The 24919-nt window shown below is 36.7% G+C and overlaps 1 protein-coding gene and 1 long non-coding RNA gene across 2 annotated transcripts in view; one reads left to right on the forward strand and one right to left on the reverse strand.

Moving 5' to 3' along the window:
- Positions 1–3550: 3550 nt before the first annotated feature.
- The window catches only part of LOC149692071 (regulator of G protein signaling 7-binding protein-like), a 34253-nt gene continuing 12884 nt past the window's right edge, over positions 3551–24919 (forward strand). The window contains exons 1-2 of the mRNA XM_089867736.1: positions 3551–4145; positions 7759–8508. Coding sequence (XP_089723862.1) covers positions 8359–8508 — 150 coding nt within the window. The 5' untranslated portion in view covers positions 3551–4145; positions 7759–8358. The remainder of the gene's footprint in view (positions 4146–7758; positions 8509–24919) is intronic.
- LOC149692072 (uncharacterized) lies at positions 15227–17330 on the reverse strand. The gene is made up of 4 exons (XR_016382903.1): positions 16152–17330; positions 15983–16077; positions 15623–15835; positions 15227–15489 (listed from the first exon to the last, which is right to left on the reverse strand). It is a non-coding gene; the product is annotated as an uncharacterized LOC149692072 (long non-coding RNA).

Here is a 24919-nt window from a genome sequence, read left to right on the forward strand (position 1 = left end):
AATACCGAGCATAGCACATTCCACAGAGACGTATACTCCGCACCGTAAGACAGTGAGTAGTGGAAAAGAGAGTTCATCTTTTACCACGGGGGAAAATGGATTTTATATACACAATACGTGTTATACCTTTACCTCACGCCCTTATAAAAAGAGGGGGCTCCATCCCGTAAGGATACTTTACCCTGCTTGAAGATAAAAAATGAAAAATTCATTGTACGTAGTATTTTTTAGCATTCTTGTAGCCTCCTCCGTACAATATTATTTACCCCTCCAAACACTCCTAGCTCGTAATGCCCCTCGAAAAGTAATTTCCTGAAAAGCTCCGGACGGCTAGACCGGCAATGCCTTTAGCGGTGATGGTGGAACACTTCTTGTTCTATCAGAGTTAGCGTTAACGCTACGCAAAAAAAGGATGTTAGGGGGATGGAGAGAGACAAAAACAGCTTTATTTGCTTTTCCTACAATCCCGTTGCAAAAAAAAAGATAAATTTTTACTCTTAAACAGCTCCGGGGAGAAAAAAATCCCTGCTTTTAAATGTTTAAAAAGTTTCCTAATTGGTTTTTCCCGGATTTTTAGAAGGGAAAAATGTTTTTACATGTTGCATGCTTATGTTTCGTAATGAGATATTTTCATTTATAATGCGTTTTTCATTTTTAATCACCATCATTAGAGTATTTTGATATTTGGAAACGTTTTACGTAGCCGGAAATTGATTAATTAAATGTAAGAGAAGATGTACACTGTTCTTCGCTACTAATACATAGTTTTCAGACTAATACCATGTACACATGGATTCGACAAAAATGCTACCTACTTTGTCCTCTAAGTAACTTAGTCTCCTTGTGTATGGTATGAACTCACCTAATCTGAAAACTGTATATAATTGAATTAATTAACTAAATAATGATATATTAAAACAATATAAATTGTTGCACTGAAATGAACCCCTATATATGATGTTGTCTACCAAATAACAATGAAAAATATAAGAAAATCGTATTATATTTCATTAAAATAAGTTCTCTTATAGAATTGAAAGTCAGGGATTTTCCGCCTCATCTTTAAAAGGAAGAAAATGTAAATCTCTCTCTCTAAAAAGGAAGCGATTGAGGCATAATCCACCATGGAGGCAGCCGGAAACCTCTCCTTCCGGGAAACATAAGAAGAGAAAATGAAATTGCCACATTTTCAGTATTCAAAAAATAATAATAAAAAAAAATAAAGATGGATGGATGGATGATATAAAGGCTATTGTGACCGAAACCCCGAGAAAAAAGGAACCTTTTCTTCTTTCTTTCCAACAAAAAATAATAAAGGACGTATTTTTCTTACCATCCCCATCACTCCGCAAAATACATTTTGATTCGTGGGGAGCTGCCCTCTCTCTCTTTACGAAAAACTTTGCAAGATTCAATATATATCCCAGAAGAAGAAATATTTCCATAAAACAAAAGATATTAGAACAATTGACACGGTATAGAATGAAAAGCGGCAACGGCCGGGGTCTCTCCCCTCCCCCTCCACGATTCCCATCCGGAAATACACCCTTTCAAAGGCCCCAGCTCGCCCCCATCTCTCTCTCTCTCTCTCTCTCTCTCTCTCTCTCTCTCTCTCTCGATAAAAAACAGATTTCTCTTCCTCTTTCGGAAAACAGCCTTTAAGATTATAAACTCGTTGGAGAACCGGATGGTTACCAGGTTATTGTTCTGAGTGAGGATGGTTATCTTTGGAAGTTGCTAAAATCAACCCGCATCAACGCGCAAAGTTCAAGGTGAGCTAGAAGGTAAGTTAAGAATTTTGGGACAAACTCTAGCGTCTGTACTTTATCACGAGATGTCAAGGTGAGAGTAAGGTGATCACGGTTCAAGCACAGAAAATAAAGATAGCTCGAACAACCCTACTCGCCATGTCCACTGGAAGTTTAGGATGTTCATTATCATACCCAGTATTTAGCCTATTATCCACTTTTCTATTACTTTTCTGCCTTTATTCAAAGAAATCTGCAAATTGTATATGGAATATATACGGAATCTATATTGAATTCCCAACTTCATAGAATTGACAACCTCCTGATGGAAAACTGTTATCTGCTCTTCGACCAGAAGGTTTAAAGTTGGTTTGACCACCATGTTTGTTTTCTGGACCCTTGTTTCGAAGAACGAGAGGAAAATATATAAGGCGCCTAGAAAATGAAATCACCGTATGGCGTAAAAGGAGGCTGGGAAAACTTATAAGCTATTTTAGAATTCAAGAAGATGGAAGGGAGTCAGATGGGTAGCCAAAAATTGATAGGAAAATAATGGCTTTAAAATGTCATCATTTTAAAGTCATTTTTCTTAAGTGTCAAACGCTGTTTTCCACTAATTAAGGTCTGGTTTGTTTTAGATTAACAGCTAAGGGCTTGAGGGAAGCAGTAACCGTGTCTCGCCCTCTTTTAACGCGTGAAAAAAATAACGACCTCTCGACGGATTGTCCCGTAACTGGCGTCAAAGATAAGGCAAAGGGTTGAAAAAACAAAAATTACTGCCATTTTTAAAGACTTAATTTTTTCCGGCCATCGGTACCGCTCTTTAACGAGTCTAGTGAGAATTAGTCTCTTAATTGTTTAAGGGTAAACTTCCGGTCCGGGGTTTCACTTTGAACTTGACGTCTGAAATAGAACGCGTCAGTTTTTCCTGGATAGTGTGCCAGGGTCGAAACATTTCTACAGAAGTGTCCCTCAAACTTCAAGACAGTCAATGCTTACTAAGCCTAAATCTTCATTCCAGCACTCTAACTCAACCGTTTTTTTCCACAACATCTTTTCCGGAACATTGTTCGTCAGTTCTCGCAATCCCAATATAACAAAGAGAAGAAGTAATATTTCCAAGAAAAGACGCTATAGGTGGATAAAGAAAAGGACTCGGAGAGTGTCCCCACACTTTCCTTGGCTAGGGACTATAATCGAAACAGGGACTAAGTGATACTCGATCACATATTCGTAATCCGTGAATATAGCCAAGTCTTAACTTGGCCCTTGAGGATGAGAAATGAACCACCTGCTTCAGTGTAAGGTACCCATCAAGGTTTTTTTTAAAAACTTTTTCGAAAGGGGACTCGAATTAAAGAATAAAGCACATATTGGGACTCGAACTAAAGAATGAAGCACATTTTTGGGACTCGAATTAAAGGACGAAGCACGTATTGGGACTCGAATTAAAGGACGAAGCTCATATTGGGACTCGAACTAAAGGATGAAGCACATATTGGGATTCGAACAAAAGGATGAAGCAGTGCGCATATTGGTACACGTGGCATAGCAGCAACGTTCATTCAACGCGAATACTAGTCCCTAATAAAAAATGAAACGTTTCTGACCAGGGAATGCCTAGGATATTCCGAGAACTCGGTAGAGGATACGTCAATAGAAAGAAGTCTTAATACATATCCCTCTATAGCTAACGCAATAATGGTACGCGATAATGATCTTTCGCCTAAAGCTGGTAATTAAAACACATCTCGTGACCATACAGCTCAGGAATGGTAAAATATATCCGACTTATAGGTGCACCCGTTACTTTATGGTGCTAAGTTTCATTAACGTCAGCGTAACACAGAAAGAAGGCGGGAGTAAAAAAGTAAGAAAGAAGGAACGAACTGTGGAACAAAAAAAAAACAAACCAGTAGCTGGTTCATTATAGTCCTTTTGATTCTTTCGGAAGTAGCGAGGAGAGAAAAAGAGCTATAGCGAAGAGTGAGAAGTAAAAAAATTCATCCCTGTTTATTCGTTGGATATGAGAGCTTTATACTACCTAACCCTATACCTACCGAGACGCCGCTCGCTCGCTTCTTTGGCGGTGCTACCCGAGAAATATGTTTCTTTCGTCATAGATTGAAGTAAGAGCGTCTGAAAGGCGGGGTAACCTTGGCAACGGAGAAGTTAATTTTTAGTGCGTGCGCGAGTATAACGCGCGCGCCGCGTAGGGATCGGAGGGAGAAACTTTTCTCACCTATTGTATTTTTCCGACATCCAACAGTCTGATATTCGGGCTTAGAGTGACGAGTAACGCCCGTCTCTATTGTTAGCGTAATCCCGGTATGCTTGCTTAAAATTATTATGTGAATTTATATTAATTCGGGAAGGAATTCTTATGGATTTGAACAAGTAAGTCGAAAGATTTACTTGATTTTTATTTCGTAAAATTTTTCTGTGCTTCTATTGGGTTCATGAATGAATATATGAGAGTCGAGATAAATCAATGAATGACACGAGCTTTTATAATTAACCTGATTAACTGTATCTATGAAATGGTAGGAAAATAGGTTGATAACGTTTCGCCTTAGCTTTCTGTAGCAAAAGCGAAAATGAAAATTGTTTTCAAACCGGCCGGCTTTTTAGTCTCAAATTGTTGATTGAAAATATAAATGAGCAAAAATACGATTTTTAAGTATAGACTTAGCGTAAAATCTATTTTATACAAAAACCATAGCGTGTTCGTAAGAAGAACACGCTATTTTAAATATAATAATCAACTGAAAGTTTCTTTACTTAAAATATTAATAAGTCTTAAAAGAGAACAAAACTAAAAGAAAAATCCCTACTTTTCCTTTCGTTTAAAACAACAATTGAGTCTGTAAAGAAAGAAAGAAAAACAGCACAAAACGCTATTCACGTACTGTAAGGTCAAGAATGCAACAGTTTACTGGTTTTTGTACAAAAGTATACAATTTTCTTCTTTCTTCATAAAAATATTTCTCCCAAAAATGTATGTATACAGCTTGTAAGTATACTCGATCCATCTTATATAAAAAAGAAGAGCACCAATGCACTCCACTCGAGAAGGTTTTTTTATAAATCTAATGAACTCGCGTAGCGCTGGGTAGTTTCACCCTTTTTAACCGCATCTTCCGTCTTTCAACGGCGAAAGTGAAAGGAGAGAGAGTGAGATCTAGTTTATTCACGCGCATAATGCTAAAACGGAACATCCATACCACTTTCTCGGCCTCCTCTATGTGTCAAAACTTGCTCCTGTATTCCTTAGTGTGAGGCGGAACTTTAGCCAAAATCTCGAGGGACAGAAACGTCTAGGATGAGAGAAGGGATATTTGTCCCTATTCTAAGCCTAATAATTAAAAATATTATTTAATCTTATCAGTTTGAAATTAATATGACAGTCCCAAACTTTACATTGGAAATTGAAGTTTGTCACTGGTTACTGAGGGAGGACTTGTCATGAATTAACGTAGGCGAATTGTCATAGTTTCTCTTAAAGCGACGCCTGGTGAGGCGCTGTTAAAGGCTTAGTACAGACTGAATAAGAAGATGGACTGCAAAACAGAGTGTATTCGTTTTCTAACTTGTTCTCAGTACGTTTCTAGTATTACGAAGTATAGGTAGTGCCATATAGAAAATTTCAGAGTTCAGACCAAAGAGAGGTATCTGCATGATGTCAGATTATCTTCCCCCTTGGTTAAGTAACGCCCTTTATCGGTTGAAAATCATGGCAAAAATATTCATGCACCTAAACAAAACGTATCATTACGAATAAAGCAAGTATCCAGCTCCTTGGTTAAAAAAAAAATATGAAAAACCAGCGGAAGAGGATCTTGGGAAAAACAGCTACCGTGTATCACCTATGTAAGGTTTACCGGCTGCTAAAAATGCGGGCCTGGGAAATTGAACGTTTTTTATGGGCAAGGTGTCTAAGGCGTAAATGTATTTTGGTTATCGGTAGTACATTGTGCGAAGAAAACCAATACGTGTACGGAGGAATACCCCTAAATTCGAGGCAGATACAAATGATTTAGTGTTCTTTACTTCAAGTTATAAACTTAATTTTCTTATCATATTTATTACAAGAGATAGGAACGAACGTTTTCCAAAATCAGAAATCACGATTTTCGTTTCAACATAAGCCGCATGTTATAGTAATGGTAAAAAGAAAAATTAAATTATGTAATAACCGGTATTAGAATAGACGCTATTTAATATTTAATTGAAAAATTAACGAACGATAACCCTGCTGCTGCTACGACAGAATATCGTTCGTGACTAAACGTGGGTTTAGGAGTATATTTGAATCATTCTCTGAATATTAATTTTTCGAACAAGCTGGCTTGACGTTTGGCAGCATTTTATCCCAGTGGTAAAATTCAGTTATACTTAACGTATTTACTCCGTAGAGATTCTAATATAGTATAGAATATTCAAAATGAAACAGGGGGGTATGTGGAAACGAGTTGGAAATACAAAATTGTTTTTTTTTTGGGGAAATATTGCAGCGGTATACTTAACCATGTAATAACTGCTCCGTTATGTACATAAAAGGCTAATATACCGGAATTTAGGTTCATTCTAAGCTGAATTATATTTCTTGGTATTTTTTGGGACTTTTTAATGTATACATTAAAAAAAAAATAAGTATACTTTTTTCATTTAAAATAAATTTAAACTGTGCCCAAATCCCATTTTAAAACGAAAATAGGTTTCATCGCAATAGAGAAAAAGGGCCTATTTTCGGTGGTTGATAAGCGCTTCTCTTGAAGTAATGTCGGTCCCGAAGGCGTACTTTTAAACGAAAAGGTCGAAAAGATACACTTTTATATAAGTTTAGAAACTAGACCGAGGATCTAGCTATATAGTGTCATGCAATGTCCCATTATATTTTTCCGCTTGGGGAATATTAACAAAAATGTATTTTGAGGTCGATACGAAGCGTCCCCCCCCCCTTTTATACTTCTGTTTTGGGAACATTTAGTATACATACTGCAACTATATGGCCTTTTGGTTAACGATTTGTACTATAGCCAGAATCTAGAAACAAAAAAAAAAACGCTCGGGCCTAATTTGGGCGACAGAATGGCAGACGAAACTATGCAAACATATATATACACATTGCGCAGTGCACTCCTGCACGAAAGGCTGTAATAAGCAAGATCCAATAAGATTCTGAGGACATATAGGAATATATATGATACGTATATATTCCATATATCTTACCAAGTTAATTATATCACGGCTTTAACGACGTTCACCGAAAATTCGATACTGTAGACCAACGGAGAAGTTATGGAATAGTGATAATGCAATGAATGATATATTTCAGATAAAGGGCCGGATGTATAACTTGTGTTGGAACATATTAGTATAATCAGAAGCGTATTGCTTGAAGTAATTGTTTCCTTGCACTTTCTGGGAAAATCTACGTTTAATTTGTAGCTTAACTGGTTTTCTATAAGAAAAATATAGCTAATTGTCGTGGAAAATAAAGCATCACCAACTGTTTTGGTGTTTCAAATCTCCAACTTAAATGCACACAACGGAACTAGTTTACTAAACTCGAGTTAGCTCATTTAGTTGGGCCAGAAAGTTGCATAGGTCTGAAAACAATTTAAATCAACTGAGATATGAAACTTCATCCATTTCCGATTGAATGTCTTTATAAATTTTGAGCAATGTTCCTTCAGTGAAATTGGTGCTACGATGATAGCAGGCGTACTAGGAGATTGGGTGTTTCAAGTACAGAGCGGTTTAGAAAAACTTCAAGCTCTGCGAGTTCAGTCTCGAGCTCGATAACAGTTAGCCGCGGATGTAGTTCCAATTACTCGTATCTTAGTTGATTCACTCTCGACGAAGCAGTTCAGTTGTAAAGGACTTCTGTTCTATACCTATTTGATTTATGGGTTGAGATAAATTACGAAGTTATAATATATCGAAATTTGATTATACATATAAGATTTATTATTAAATTAAAACATATTATTTTCCATCGCAACAGGTGACGACTATACTGGAATTACTAGCTTCTTGACTTCGTAATCACACACGGAATGTAAAACAAGAAAGAGGCTCGAAGGGAATATTTGCGAAGATTAATTCCGAGATCCTTGACCAAGAGCTTAGCCTTTTACAAAATAGGAGAAAGGACGGAAGAAAGAATACATCTCAATTTGGTGGCTTCATATATTCGCTCTTTTCGACTTGAGTCTTGAGCCAGTGGTTTTCGCGGCGGGAACGGTACACGAGGTGAAGAAAGAGAAAGGGGTTAACGGATTTAATGGTGGATCTACCGTAATTAAGTCCGCGTCCATTAAAGACGAGGCGAACACGATTCCTCGGTTCTATTGTTTAGGAGAAGATATAAGGGAGAAGCGACGGTCGTCGCGAAACACCCCCTAGTGTCGCGGCAAGGACTGTATATAGCGTAACTTTCGCTGGCTCTTGTTGGGTTCGCGCTCTGTTTCCCGGACATTATAATCTCGGAGTTGGCGGCCCCCTCCACGCTCGGGATCTAAAAACGGGTGCGGGAAGAAAAATCTTCCGGAGAAGAGCGGCGTTGACAAGTTGAGACGAGGAAGACCCCCGATGAGGAGATGGAATGAGCGAATCCGAGCCACGAAGGAGGGGCCGTCTGCACAGCTCCAGCCGCTTTAGAGCGGCTATCAGCCGACGATTGTCCAGAGCATCGGTACCGGACAGTCCGGAAACGAGTCGCGGCAGCCACGCTCAACTCGAGGAGTGTAATAAGGTAAACATTTTTAAAATCTAACCTCCTTTTGAAAGACTTCTCCTCGAATGCTCGAGTGCATGGGGAAAGAGATAGAGAGAGAGCCAATTTCGCTAGCTCCCTATCATAATATTTTCTCAAAAACGGGGTCAAAATAAAGCGCCACAGATATATATTATATACAGCCACTTACCCAAGTGTATACAGTTTCAAAACGAAGTCAGAAACTCAAGAATAAAAGTAAAACATTTCAGAGTTAACGAGCGTTTCCCGCCAGATATTTTAAGAAAATATGGGTCGAATATTCGGAAGGAGATACTATATCCAAAGAAATAAAACATCATAAACTAAACTCAGTGTAAATTTCCCTAGAATTTCATAATTTCTTTAAAAACCAACATTTTTTTGCATATAAATTCGAATCTCCCAATGGTCGAAAATTAACGAAGAAAATTTATGTTTTCCGAACCGCTTTACTTCAAAGGTCTTTCGATGTCGCTTATCTTATTTCTCTTTTAAATGCTTTGGGATTTAGAGAAGGGAATCCCTGGAACTTCGGGATGGGATTAACGATCCGTTACCGTTGTTATTTGCTTCTCCAAACATTCTTCTATATTCGGTCTCTCCACTTCTTTTAACTCTAAGCAGTAAGCTCGCTACTAAACTCGTGTGAATTTAATCGAAGAGAATTTATCCGGTTTACCTTAATGGTCTTTTTATGGCCTCTATACTACAGACGAGACGAGAGTTTAAGTCTTGTTGCTGGTACCACCGAGCAAGCCTCTTTTCTAACTGAATGCTCTCTTTATTTTTAAATAAAAATTCGTTAACCGAGCCGTTTTAGCTTCTGAGCCCATGGATCGAATTAAGGTCGGTAAGGTTAATGGAGAAAGGTTAATCGTTTAGCAGTTTTTGCCTGAAAAAGGTTAAATGTTGGTTTAATAGCTTTACTTTTATGCGATGGATGATGATAATTAGTGGAAGCCCCTCCAATTATCCTAATTTAAGTAAAATTTAACGATGATTAAGGCACGTTTTATACAACAATAATAGGTAAAGCTTTAACAGAGAAGTTTTTCTTTTCAATGTACTCCTTGCAACGAACTAATATAAGCAAGAATTTAAATAGAAAAAGTAGGTCAGATATAAGCCTGTTTGTTCAAAATTGGTGAAAATGGTGTCGTTGAAAGTATACCTTAAGGGGAATTTCAATAGTGTCAATAGATTTGAAAGTCTAATATTGATTTTAAAATTAAATTACCAAGGCGTTTTCCATATATTTTCAGACCAAAATTCATTCAAAATCTTTTCAAAATTATACACTTTGCCAATTTTTTGAGAAATTCAGTACCGATAAAGGTTTTTTTCTTAAATTTAAATTTTACAAGAACTTGCACGAGCTAAGCCCTACTTTAGATGAAAATTTAAAAGCAATGTTGATTTTTCTGGTGTCAAAATTCAAATAGCTCTAGACACTTTAGTAAACGAGCTTCTTAAACGCAATATTAATTCAAATTAAGTAGCAATTATTTTTTGATTTCTTTGCAATTTAGCAAGGCTTATAATAATGAAACATTTAAACTTTGAACTGAGCCCATGTGGAATGAATGAATAAATGAATATTTATTTCTCTCCATTACTAAAATAGGTCTCTTTTAGAGCAGGGAGGAACAATGGTTCGCGAGAACGATGTTAAAGTTATATTTACAAACGAATTATGTAGTGAATCGTGTAAATAAGTTGAAATAAAGAAAAATAAAAATTGTGTATAATGAACAAACAACTGGGAAACCACTTAAAAGTTAATTTTGAGTCTTTAGAAAGAGTTTTTCGGGGGATGCATTTTGTACCAAGACATTAGAATTGTTTTTATCTAAAAAGACTAAAACGGGAGCAGCCTACATTCAGGCGCAAACAATACAATGTATTTTCTACCAGCGCCTGTAGAAATGTTTACCCCACTACACACCAAAGTCCAGGGAAAAGCCAGCCTCCAGGCGCAGCTTTTAAACGTAATATTTTCCATAGGAAAAATGAACCTCATCTCTAAGTTTTGAACGTAGCCTGGTAAAAGACAAGTCGTTCAAGATGAGTTTCCTCTATGTCCGGTCGCGGAAGGGCATCTCTAATTACGAAAATCGAAAGCCCGCCTCTTTTTAGTAGACCGTTATCTTCCACTTTCCGGTCCGAGATTTGAAAGGAAATTGGATGAGTAAAAAAAGGAACAACAAGAAAAAAAGAACCGTTTTAGGAAGTTTAAAACAGTATCTTCAAAACATTCTGGCGTCGTCCCTAATTAATTGTTAGGGACAGAAGAAATTTAAGGGGGTGAAGAGAGAGAGAGAGAGAGGTCGTGTAGGAAAGATCTTTTTATTTATATCTTTATTGATTTAAGCCTTAGTCTTATTATTTGGGTCAAAACCTAATGGTGCGTGCATGTAGAAGGCCCTTTCAAAGAAAATTTAGTCTCAATTTAAAAGGAAATTAAGACGTAGTAATAAAGAATCGTTCTACCCTAATTGGAGAGAATTTACTAATTGAAAGAGATTTCTTTTTATTATTGGAATTTTGAAGAGAGAAATTGCACTTTTGCCTATAATGCATCTTCTAAGAAATGCTCATTATACTGAATTTTGGAATAATATTTTACCTTTTCTTGAATAAAGTAAGTTAATTAATTTTTCAAATAAAGAGAGATACTGACTGCTTACCAAAAACAAACCTAAAGTACATCTTGACAATTATGTTTTTTCCCCCTGTTATATATAGTGTATTATTTTGTTTGCAAAAAAAGAAAAAACCTTCATTAATGAGGAAAACGATTAAGGCAGTCATTGAAAACGCTATAAATATTAAGTAAAAACTACGCTTCAGCTAAGTCTTTACTGTACGGTTAGCGTGATAAATTTTGCTCACGTAAAATAAACATTAAAACGAAGTTAATATTGTTATGCTCGAACTATATCTTGGAGTGATTAAATACTGAACATGGACTCGTATCTTTTAATTTGAGGAGAAGTTAGGCTATAGTTTGCTACGTCACGTGATTCGACGGAATTACACGTGATTTGACAAATTACTTAACTAATTTGCGCGTGACTTGAATAAGTTGTATTATTCATTTTATATAATCAACTATAAACATATATGACAAAACCCAAGAATTTATTCATGGTTCTAAGAACACGTGGACGTAACTTTAGCATTGCAAACTTTGTAGAGAAATTCGTCTGCTATTGGTTTAACAGTGACATGATACAAAGAGAGTATTTTACCAATTTAATGTTAAAATTAATGTTTAGTTTATTCATAAATAAAATGCCTTAAAGTCATAAAATGCAAATTTATCATCAATAATGCCAAAGTATGACTTAAATCATGAAAGGATCGATTTAGAATCTTGTCTTTCGTCTTAAATATTCCTAGTTACACGAAAATAATTCTTAACTCCTTATTTATTGCATCTAAGACTTTGGAAGTGTTTGGTGCGCGTTCGCGAAACGTGATGAGTTTCATAAAGTGGAGTTTGAACCCTTTCGAGCCTCCATTATAACAGTATATGTCGTATAGATGTACAGTCTCCCTCGATACTAGCTATGTAAAACGATATTCCCTACATGGATAATTAATTGATAATGTATACAGTTAGCTTTAAAGCGGCGAGGCAATTATTTGGAAAGCACCGCTGAGAGTAAAATTGAAAACGTTTCGCTTTTAATCGTTAGTTTAGTGAACTTTAACCTTTACAAAGTTTTGCCAAAAACTCGAGCCCAAAAAAGCCTTTTTCGTAAACATGAATAAATAAAACCGCTAGTATTGATCGATATTTTAAATTAGGATAATTATGGATTTTGTTTGTGCGCACATTTGCAAAATAAAATAGGAACAAAAAAAAAATTACCAGTAAAACGCCATCACGATATTCTCGAATTAAGCTTCTACTATTGATTTTATTCATCAAATATAATAGGAAATTTCCATGAAGATTATAATTAAGTGTGAGTTAGATTAACCACACGTAATGTAATCATTACATGTAGAAAAATTAATTATAGATAAACTGGGTTCAGTTCAGTTCATATTGATGACGTATTCGTGCATCTTTATTTCGAAAAAAGTAGCTCATATACTACCCAGTAGACCAGATTTAAAGTTTCAGATTCCAATTAAAACTAGACCTACATCGGTTCCATATCAAGTTGCTCGGATTATTTTAGGGATTACGGCGGGATAGAGAAATTCAAACACATTCTATCCAACAAAAATAAGTTATTAGAATTTTAACTCCGACGGGATAGGGCCCTAGGGGTCGTTGCCAAATAATACCATCCCAACATCCCCTCTTTTGAGCGCTTACATTGAATGACTTAGGGGAAAGAGACTTAGATTGAGTGACTTTGGGAAAGAGATTAGGCTCAAAAATGGGTGGAAAATATATCCCCGGTGTATTATAAAGGAGCTTTAAAAATGAAAGGAAGTGTTATTTTTGTATATTTGTAAACGTCGAATCCATATAAAATAGTTACTGATTACAAGCGTCCATGGCCAGGGAGTTTCAATAGATTCCTGTTGGAATAGACAACACTAAATAGTATATGGTTTAATCCGCCATCTGCATAAATTTTTAATATACCCATAAATAAGCATCGTTTTTATTGAATTTCTAAACAATTAGTTAATAATATGTGTATATTTGGATTTACATCACTTACTCTTAACCATTTCGCGATAATCACGTTGCAAAGAGAGTTTTACAAAGAAGTAAAATTATCGTATACAATTGACGAAAAAAAGATAAGGAAGGGGTTGTCTGTATAGAGAAAGGACTGGAAGGAATAAGAGTTCTATTAGGTCTGACATATCTTTTATTACTCCCATCCTACACGTTCATAACCAATCAATCCTAGAACGCCCTCGACAAAGAAAAAGAAAAGAAGAAGGAAAGCTGATCGTGAACGATAGAGTTGAGGTATAAAGAAAGAAGAGCTCGTTATAACAAACTTCTTCTTCAAGCTCTTTTTTTCTTCGGTTCTATTTTTGCAACAGTTTTTAAACTGCTACATTGTACCAATTTATTTCCGATAGACTGGACCGCTTTACCTAGAAAACTTATAGGCCTATTTCACGTGGAAGTTACTCTTAACTTTCCATCTTGAAAAATGGCGGCCAGAATTGTACAAAACGTACGCACGATTAAAACCCCAGACATGCTAGTAGTTGGTCCATAAAATTGTCTTTCCTGATATTACAGGACAGAAAGGCTGACTCTGACTCTGACAGACAGTCTCAACTACGCAAAAAATGTTGGCCAGTTCGATTCGATTCGGTTTATTTTAGTTCTTTAAAAAAAACTGATGATTTTTCTAGGTTCGCAAATTGCACCCGAACAAAACTACACTGAACTAACAGTGCGAATTGTAAGCCGAAGTTGAAACGAGATGGTTCTTCCGTTTTTCTCTCGTAACGCGTTTCTCCTACACACTCGGTGCTTTAGGAAAACTTATCCTTGTGGATTTTTCTCTGCTATTTGCGCAGCAAAGTCCGCCGAGACCTTGAGGGCGTAAAAACGCGACGTTCTTATACGAGTTCCAGAAATTAATACATCTATGAAGTAAATGTTTCTTAAAATAGAAGATACGTTGGCTCCCTGTTTCCCTAGAAAGTACTTTCTTTCTTATTAAGGCGGGAAACACGAACAAAGTGTTGGAAAAGAAATCTCCGGAGAATTTATTCCGTCTCTATTGCCGAATCGGTTTCTTTCTCTCGACTCCGTGGGCCCATCATGCTTTTACCTTTCTGGGAGTTTTCGGAAGATTTTAACGATTCCAGATGTTGTTGATAGTTCCGCCTCCCACACGCATTTACTCTCATCTCTTTTTCTTTTCTCTCTCCCTCTCTCCTTCTCTCTCACTCTCTCTCTCTCGCACTCTCCCTCAGCTCGTTTTCTTTTCTTTACTCCAACATTACTGTAAGACGGATTTCTTAATGTGAGAACCACTTTCTTCCTTTCCCCGTTATTAAGGAAAATAAAAGGGAAAACAGACGGTCACGTTGTTTCGTCAATTTTTAACCTTTTGTTACGAGATAAGAATACTGGTAATCTTAATTTAGATTGATGGCCACTGTCAAGGTGATTATGTATATTAGCCACTTTGGATCAATTTTTAAAATAAATAGGTTTACTTATACACTGAAATGTTTTCTATATGCATTTTAACTTACCTACAATGAGGCATTATCGACGCAGCTATGTTTTTAAAATACTCTTGTAGAGCTGCAAAGGGTTGTAAATAATTATATAACTAATGGCAACTACAACTATCTTAAGTTATACGTTCAAATTATGTTTTGAAATCGTCTTCAAATTAAAAATTGCAAACAATCTTATATCAAATTGTAAAACTCAACTCACAAGCCTTGTCTTAGCAAAGGACAAAGGTTGCGTCCTTTGGTAATGGGTCTCAGCAAACCTGCGAGGCTAATTAGTTTTTCAAGTTAATTAAACCCAAATAAAAATGGTTTATATATTTCATCGCTTATTATTTGTCAATCCTACTCCCCCAAAACGAGAAATAAACTTCCCATGGCTTGGCTTGATTACTAAAACCCTTCTCTCACAAAGAAGATTCATATACCTCTGATTAAAATTTTATTTGAACCTGGTTGGTTTGATAAGCAATATGATAATCCCTGTAAAATTCATTAACTTTTGAGAAAATAAGATTATAATATCCCAAAACGTAAATTTGCACTTGTCTGATCCAAATAGAAATGTTTCAACCATTTCATTCGGATTTTCAGGGAGAAAATATTTCCCAAAGGCAACAATTCCGGATTCGCTTGATTAAAAATCGGTTTAACGAAGCGTTATAAGACAACGTAATGGGTGAATTTAATCGGATTTACCTTAGGGAATCCCGCAGCGCTGAGAAAACTTATTGCATTCAACTCGTGGGAACGTTATTCCGACATCCTAAAACTCTAAAGGCTTAATAGCTTTTCCTTGAAGAAATATATTGGAAAATTCGCATTTAAGTATTCGGAAGCGTCAAATTCATTCGTTGCATTTAGAGGAATAAAAGACAAACGGAGGGAAAATAGACAGACAGTCAGCTTGGATTAATACGTATACTACCTTTAGCTATATTCATTGGAGCATCACGAACGTCGATCCTACAGAAGGGAAATCCACCGATAACGGTGATTAGAAAGGACTTAAGCCTCGTAATTCCGTCGGGATTTAAATCGGGAACCGAATAGATGAGATGGCAGCCCGGTTCAATGATTAAAGGAGATTAAACGCCGAGAGAGAGATCTTAAAGGGAACTTCTGCGGTCCATCCATACAGCTAGAATGAATTGAACAGTAAGGGGATGAATATATTACCAAGGTAGTCTCTGTGTTAAGTATTCAGATCGCACGCCTTGTAGTTTAATCCGTTTGTTACGGTGGACGAACCATATAGACTTAGTTGCCTGCCATATACTTGTCTTACGTATTTTGGGTATAGCTGAATCGCAGATGAGTTCAAGGTACGGGTGTAGGCATTAAAGAACAAGTCGACGACGGTTTGAAATAGTGGAATAGGTGCTGTACAGTATTTGATTTAAATTAAATTAAAACAACCGCCATTTTAGAAAGGGCGCCTTGAATCAATTTCTTACTTCTTCCTCCCCAGACCATTGTTATTGCGAAGCCTACTACAATTTCTAGATTATAGAAGACTGTCATAGCTTAAAAACGGTTTTATTGGTTACATATCGTTTGATTTGGTTGACATCTGTATCAATTTGAATCTCTCATTGAGATCTTCTATAGTTTCAGGAATCACTATGACTTGTCCTTTAAAGACCGAGAAGATCCGGTGAATGCAATCCGAATTTACCTTTAATTAAAGATTGTCCCTTTAGTTTAGAAAGTAAACTCGAGTGAAATTAAACTTTCTATAATCATTTCCCACTTCTATAGAGTTGTGTGTAGTTCGAATAAAACGTATATCCCAATGTAGACGGAAGGAGCTTGACGAACAAAAATAACTATCAGCTTATTACTCTTAATGAAGGAGTAGGCGGGCGCGTTACGCGGATAGCATAATTTAAGGGTTATAATTTTGCGGGAAAGAGTGGCCATTGAAGGCGGGAGAAGACGCGGGGCGGAAGATCGCTCCAACGTAATTGCGAAGAGAATTATAGCGATCCTTCGACGCTATGAGCGAAATTATGGCTAGAGGAACAGCGAGAGTTTAGGCCAATCGGGAAACCGCCCATTTTCGGAAGCTCCGTGGTAATAAATTTCAATCAGAGTATTCAGTACGCGCAAAGATACGTATAACAGTTCACAAAGGCCTAAGGTTCAGTTTATATTCGGTCAAATTCGGCCTGGAATAAACGACGGACAGCAACACGTATTTTGACTAAAAAGGGAAATTCATGGTATCGCATATTAAACGACCTAACTTAAATTCAACCGAAAGATACGGTACGCGTAAAGCGTATGTTACGACATAAAATGTATACGTAACTCAACAGGGAATAGTTTAACCAAAACAGCAAACTCTGGTTGACATAAAAACATCTAGACGCAACAAATACGTTTTCAGAATGGATACCCCTTTTTTTAGGTGGGGTTCAAAAATGAAAGAACACGTAGGCTAGTGAATGTAATGTACGACTAAAGGGTTAACAAAAAAGTTAGTGTACGCCACGATGAGTCACTCGTAAAAAGTTGAAGAACTATTCCGTTTCGTGCTAAAAAGGGGTTAAAGCTACAAACTCTCAACAGGAAAGTTTCAAAAAGGACTCGGGCATTTTTTCTTTTTTTCCCCCCAAATAAATGGAGCGAAAAATTCGACGTAAAATTCGAAGAATGGAATAAAACGTTCACGAGAGGTTTTTACCGATCTTTTAAAATTTAAAGTGGAAGTAAAACAAAGTTATAAGTGAGCTCATACCACGGTGACTTAACACTTATTTTATAACATGCAGGTGTTCATTGGTTGCGGATTTATTTCGAAGTGGTCTTCAAAAGAACCTAAACTACGTATATGGCTAATAGTTTTGTCCATTAAGAAGTCTTCCATCTGGTTTTTGGAGTAAATAAGTGAACGGGAAACAGACAAATTTTGTGTCTAAAGTAAGGGAGAAGAATTGAGTGTCTCTTTAATTCTGTTTCACAATCCCTTTAAAGATTCGTACCTATGGCGATGTAAAAATACAATGTTAGGAGCTTTAGATCCATCTTCAAACTTTTACGAATGTAAGCCTTTCAATATTGGATTCTCCGAATAAAGAGAGTTGAATATAGAATTTCTGATTAAAACCGCGAGGGTATATTTGAACTGGAATCATCACCCGAACTGTCTCTATATTTCACACAGTTTTTTTGACAGCCCCAGTTTTATGAAGAGATATTAGTCCCTTGGTTACAACCAGACATCCTCCTGTTAGAGGAAGAGTATATACCAAAATGAATACTACTCCTTCCTTCGACAAAAGTCTCGTTTGACACCGAAGTAAATACTACAAGAAAAACGCATAAATCATTTTTACCCTTATATAAGGGAATAAATAATGTAAAGTATATGTAATCATCTCAGGGGATCGATTCGTTCCAGGATATCCCCGTTAGCGATTTTAACTTAGACAATGTCATTTTGGGCAATTTATAGCATAGAAACGATTCTAGCTTCCAACTGGTTTGATTGCAGGTCGACTCCCAACAATCAAATTTTAAATAAAAATCTCAATAAAGTTTTAACAAAGTTAGTATTTGTTCTACAAAGAACGTCGTATGGTCTTATCGGTAGGGTTGTACTTCACAACCCACTCTTGGACGCCTTCACGTTACTTCTGGACGCGGGGACGTTTGCCTGCTTCGTTACCACTCTGACCAGATACATCCCTAGTTAGAACAACCTGGTGACCCATCGGCTACGCGGACATCCGCTCTACAGAGGGCACTGTGCCACAACACTCCCAACCTTATACCATCCAACGGCTCACGCTACGACATTGGCAATATTAACCTTTAACCTTTAAGTAAAAACAAACAAAAAAACCACATTTCTAAAGTTAAAAACAAGAGAAAAGAAAAATGCGAAACAAAGTTTCATTTTGCAACAAAATAAAAAGTTTTCCGCCTCAAATATAAGAAAAGGTACAATTTCAAAGATTTGTAAAATGGATAAGAAAAAACAAGAAAATTCCCATTGGTTTTTCAGAGGAGAGGAATCAGTGGGATTAAGTACATCTAAACAAAAGCCAAGATAAAAATAAAAACAACTTGGAAGAATAGCAGCTTATAAATGGATTTGCCATAGGTCGAAGGGGAAGAACCTTTTGCTGGAAAATAGACTATTTAGGAAATTGGGCTTCCGACCACTAGGGAGAGATGCTGGCCCCGGTGATTTCTAACTTCGAGTTATATAGAAAAGAAGGCGGAAGAGGAAGAAATCGCTGGGCCAAACTCAGAAAGCGAGCTAGAAAAGAAATCGCCATTTCCGAATTTCCGTCGCGGTACCGACTCATTCCGAGTAAAAATCTTCAGAGAGCGATAGAAAATAAGGTCGATAGTCGAAACAAATATTCGAGGAGGTTAGGATCGAGGGTCAAAAGATCTAGCCCGAAATAAGAGATGGTCATCTGATCACGAGAGATGCCACCAAGCAATTTTTGGGAGACTTATGAAATCGCGCCAATAGTATATCTACAAACAGGGTGTAAAAAAACCCTTTTTTGGTAAGAGTGAAATTCAGTGGGTTCTATGGAACATTTTGAGTCGAAATTCCTCTATGACATTTTTACCCAAGAGCCACCGTCTTCAAGTTAAGTTACGCTAATTTAATTAAGGGGGTCCCCTTAATTAAATTAGCGTAACTTAAATTTAAGAAGTCATTCGTAAAACAATGTAACAATCATAACTCGTTAACGATGGTCTTTGGTACAAAATGTCATAAAACATTTTCGACTCAAAATGGTACATAGAACCGACTGTACTCCGTTCTTACCGACCTTCTTTGAAACACCCTGTACAAAAATATGGAAATCTAAATCGGTCTTTTTACCTTGGATAAAAAATATATCAAGTAAAATCTGTGTCCAAGATCTTTTTCAGTGAACTTCAAAAAAAAAAATGTAAATATAAATGTGTATAAAATCCAGCGGATTCCAAAAACGCAATATTTTTTTTTCTCTCAAGGAAAATGGTTCTATGCAGGGCAAGTAACGTCAAAGAAGCTATGATCGTCAATATTTAAGTTTAACAAAATTGCTTAGTCTATTTTTCTACGCAAGAAGCCTTGAAGTTTATCTATAGCGGGATAGGAATACCATTAAACTTCGGATAGGCGTTTAATAGGATAAATAACAGTTACTCTAGAAGTTACTGTTATACAACTTTTTAAAAGAACTTACGTTATAAAAAGAAAGGGGGTAAGTGCTTTGAGAACCTTGGTTTGTATTAATATTCCCATTGAAAAACCTCTATTCTATGGTAAAATATTTGGGGAAACTAAGGCACTCAAGAGCTATAGAGAAAGTTAAGAGTATCCATGAGATTTAATGGATTTTTTAAGCGAAAAAGTTCTGGATTGAAAAAAGAAAAAATTTACGATCCAAATCACGCTACACGATTTTGCACGTAGGCACGGTTTTTGTTTCGAAGGCGGAGTTCTGATTAAGAAAATACGAAATACAAGGAAACCCTTTTAAATCGTTATTTAGTAATTAGTTCAGAACCATAAATTTTATTTCAAAACAACTGGCAGATTCTTGTGAGTTCTAACAAGCTTCCATGTAGAGATGTTCGGATATTCATTTCACATTCTACGTCTACAAATTAAAAGTTATGTCGCTATCCTTTGGCTTTTACTCCTTTTGCTATAATTCTCTCTGTTACAACCCGATCAATAATACAGCTAAATGTACGTCAGAATTTTTCTCATGTCAATTAAAGATAAAACCTCATACATTTGAAGTTGGAGAAATATTGAAACCTTTGTTCAATAAACTAATTAGAAAAAACACCATGAAATTATTCTTCTATCGAGATGAATTAAAAGTACACGTAACTGTCACGAAGCCGCGAGCCTGTCAACGTCCGTTTCAAAGGATAAATTACGTTAAAACTTATGGAAACTAGTCCTAGGGTAGAAAAATATTACAAGGCAAAAGAGGAATAATTATGCTAATTGCTTATACCGAGCACGTCATAACTCCGCCGGAAAGTCGATAACGGTTTCATTCCCTTAAATGAATAGATGAATGCATGCAACAACGCTCATTTATACAATTTTATAATGTAGATCTTCCTCGGTTGTAGCCAAGCAAGCAAGCTTTTGGCAGCAAAGTTTCGCCTTGAAAACTCTCCCATAGTCTGTCCCTTCGGGGTCATTTTAGCGGACGGGATGAGGAGGGAACGTTTTGAGAAGCCAGAGAAAGCTATACATACAGAAAGAGAAGAGCGAAATGAGACGGTTCAGTGCGTGGCAAGGCCGATATCTCGGGGGAATATAAACGTCCGTATGGTTTAACCAGTGACCGTTGGACGAGTGAAATAAGCGTGAATCCTTTAGTTCTTTTTCAAAACAATAGTATATAGAGGACAGACAAACAAACACGGAAGGCATGCGGGGTTTTGTTGGTTGACTTTTAGACCAAACTAGGGAAATAAACGCGAGACATTTGAAGCTTTTGAAGTGAATTAATTGAAGTAAAACAGTAAGACCGCTTTTCAGTTTGCAGTTAAACCAATATTCTTTTTTGGGGGGAGTTCTAGAAGGTTATAGGCAGTAAATAGTTCCTCAACTCTTTTACATCAAGTAATGGGCTTCCCTTGGAATCGAAGAGCACAACCGAAACATTTTCTGAGAGAGAAGAAAACGGAACGGTGTTAGGATCGATCGAAAATTGCTAAAGGAAGGAGGAAATGAAAGGATATACATAACGAAGCGATATCTAATTAAACTTTAAACACTTCCCCTCTTCTAGACGCCGAATTGATTTTAGTTTCACCGTGAATTATTAATTAGGCATGGAGTACTCATATTTTGAAAACTAGGTATGGTTTTCAATTTGAACTAAATTATTCGTGATTTTTATTTTTAATGATGTTTCAAATGTCATGGGTCAATTGAGATTTCTGTTATAGATATAAATATAGATAATAATATAATATATAAAATTTATGAAATTAAAAACAATTGTATTGTAACATTAATAACTCAATAGATGAGATAAATATAATTGTGACATATATAAATAACTAACTTAACTAAGTCATATTTTAACTTGCCAAGATGACAACTCAATAATAACGCTAAGCTTTTTTAAACTCAACCAAGTCTCGTTAGGTAATTATTCTATAAGAAACTGCATGTGCGAGCTATGTTTAAAATACTGGCGAAAAACTGATGTGGACTATTTTTTCCATAAACGTTAAATTCAAGCAGACTGAAATAATTTATAGGCTTTCAACTTCAAAGCACGAAGATAGATTTGAAACTTTTTCGGCTTCAGTTTTTTTTTGTGAAGTCACCTTTTAACACCTAATTGCGCTCAATTCTCGAGAGAAGAGAAAAAGATCTCCTTTTGAAAGCAATTTTCAATATTGAAAGGCTAACTTATGGCCTGTCTCGAAGTTTCAAACCTTATCTAGTCCCCGGGCGAGCTCGGACTTCTATATCCAGCAACATGGGGAAGATTTGAAAAAAAAAATTGGTTTGAATTTCCCATAGCTCCTTGTTAAAATCTCCACAGAATTGGATAGTTTGCTTCAACAAATCTCGCCGCGGAACCGAAAAGGTATTTCCAATCAATAACCAAAGAAAAATGGTGTTCCAAAGCCAAACCCAGTCAATTTTTCATTTCCCCAAAGTTTGGAAGATAAGAATAGTAAATAGGAGGTAGGTGAGGGGCTAAAAAAAAATAAGTCGCAACTTTTCAATTTATGCCCGGGATTTGCATGCGTTTTTGGTACACCGTGTCCGTGGCTCGCGCGATGTGTTGCCAGCTAAAGGATGCGGGAATGAAATAAAAAATCAGGAACCAGCAACACTCGTCAAAACGAAAGAGAGAAATGGAAAAAAAGCCAAAAGGCAGTCGAGATGAAAAAAGAAAAAATCAAGTTTCGCCTCAACGGAATTCCGTTTGTGTTTTTGCTATCCGAAAATGAATTCTCTTTCTTATTAAGAATCGGGTGGTGAAATAAAAGAGGCGACAAGAGGGCAGAGTACGTGGTGATGGTGGTGGTTGTGTAACGCGTGCTTGGCGTCTTCTCAGACTTCTCTCTCTGGCAACTTTTTCTTATCCTGGACGTGGAGAGTGCATGCTGCTGCAGAGCTGGAGAAAACCGACAATATTGACCTTTACGAGTTTATTCGCGGCTTCTTTCGCTTTCCGTTCGTCGGCCACCGCCGCCGTTGCCGTTGCCGCCGCGTTTCAACAACCATTTTTTACGATGTTGTTCTTGAAAAGAAACTATATTCCCATTGTTGACTAGCAACGCCTACGAAAGAGCCAAACCACTCGCCACAACGCCAAAAAGAAAGATGTGAGAGAAGAAAAGAAAAATACATCTAGCACAAAGAGGAATATACAGTAGAGTGTGAGAGGTAGCCAGCTAAGGAGAAAGAAAACTTATTAGTATGGAGTTATTGAAGAAAGGACCGTAGCCGTTATTCGAGGTTTCCATCATGTTTTGTTTCGGTCACGAAATCTACGTTGTTGCCTCCATGATTGGATTATTATTAAAAGGAGTGCGGCACCCTTTATACAAAGATACAACGGCGTAATCATTGCTAAGTTAATTAGTAGAAAACAGTACAATAGTCAGTGTTAGTAATTACGTGTGGGTTCAGTAGCGGTTGTCCGTTTCTACTCGCGCTAATGGTTAATCAGGGATTCATGCTTTCAATATTAGAGGAAATTATTTTAAAATATTTTTGTCACTACAAGCTCCGATGACTTGTAACATTAACAAGTTCAAGTACAATTACCATTGCTAGCATTTGAAGGTATAAACATATGGAATGCAGTCAATTATTGTACCAATCTATGTCAAAAAATATGTATTGCTTCTATACAGCTGACACAGCGGTGTGTTTATAATCCTTAGTTAAAATATTATCATCATGACCCATGGTTGAGACAAGTCGGCTTTTTGCAATGTTTTCGGCCAAAACACCATTATAATATTACACTGAACCCTATTGTGAATGCAATCCATTTACAGAGTCATTAGAACTGGGTTCAAACTAAGCTTCGTCGAAGCATGCACGGAACGAACGCGAAAAAAAATGGCAGTGTTGAAAAAATCGTGATAAACGTCATTAAACGATGACCCAACAGGTGTTAGTCCTTTCCTATATAACATTAAACGAACTATTTCTTTACGTTAATGTATTATTCGCCCTTCAAAACGAAACAGCGAAGTTATTATAGAAACGTACGCGTTTTTCTCTCGTGTATAACATTTCAAAACAGAAGACAAATGGGGAAAGGAAAAACACAAAAAATCGAAATTTCGAGTTGTCGATAAAACACAATCGGTCTGGGAGTCATTGGTGACCAGTTTAAACGATCCCAATACCAGAAAGGGTCAAGTCATGGACTAATGAAGACAGGACCAAACACTAAATTAGGTTAAATAACTTCAGGGTTTGAATGGATAACACCAACATGGAACTAAAGACATGAGACAAAATATGAAGCAACAAAGAAGGTATGGTAATTATGTAAAAAATTAATACGAGAACAATGCAAAAGTTACAAGACGAGCCAACAATGAAGTAGTCCTCAACCTTGCTGGAATTTAACTAAAAAAACCTTTTCAACAGAAACTTTCTAAAAAACGGCCAGAAACGGACATAAGTGCAGTAACAAACTTTTGGTGCAAATCCAGCCGCAAAAAGACAATAGCCATGCATGTGAAAGAGAAAAGTGAACACATTTATTTTTATCTACTCTTTGTCCATGGCACGTTGTACATTTGACAGTACTTTTTACGGCCGACACCAGTCCTCAAATCACTCCAGTTCTCTGGGCAGTTACGCGGTCTATTCGGAGCTCCGATAAAGGCTTTCTATGCCAGAACGGAATGTTAAAATGGTGCAGCACGGGGAAAAAAGGAAGAACTGTACCACACGATCTTGCCACACGACCAAAAGTCGTCGTCGAACAATCAAGGGACTTAAAACAAAAGGGCGCGCGGTTATTTAAGGCGTCGAACGTGACTAGACTATACGCTGAATCTGACAAGAATTGAGGACGTATAGAAGAAGATAGACTTCGCCATCTTCCTCTCCACGTATAAAGAAAAAAGCGTGGCATAAGAAGAAGAAAGTGGAACTTCTTCCGTGTATAACCCCTCTTTGCTTATTCATGGAAAATTCTACAGACTTTATACTCAGCCCGTTTTCTCTATTCCCGGTTTTCTT

The sequence above is a fragment of the Phalangium opilio genome, unplaced genomic scaffold (genome assembly GCF_054372755.1).
Source record: "Phalangium opilio isolate 3A_F unplaced genomic scaffold, DU_Popi_V2 ptg000024l_1, whole genome shotgun sequence".
Classification (NCBI taxonomy): Eukaryota; Metazoa; Arthropoda; class Arachnida; order Opiliones; family Phalangiidae; genus Phalangium; species Phalangium opilio.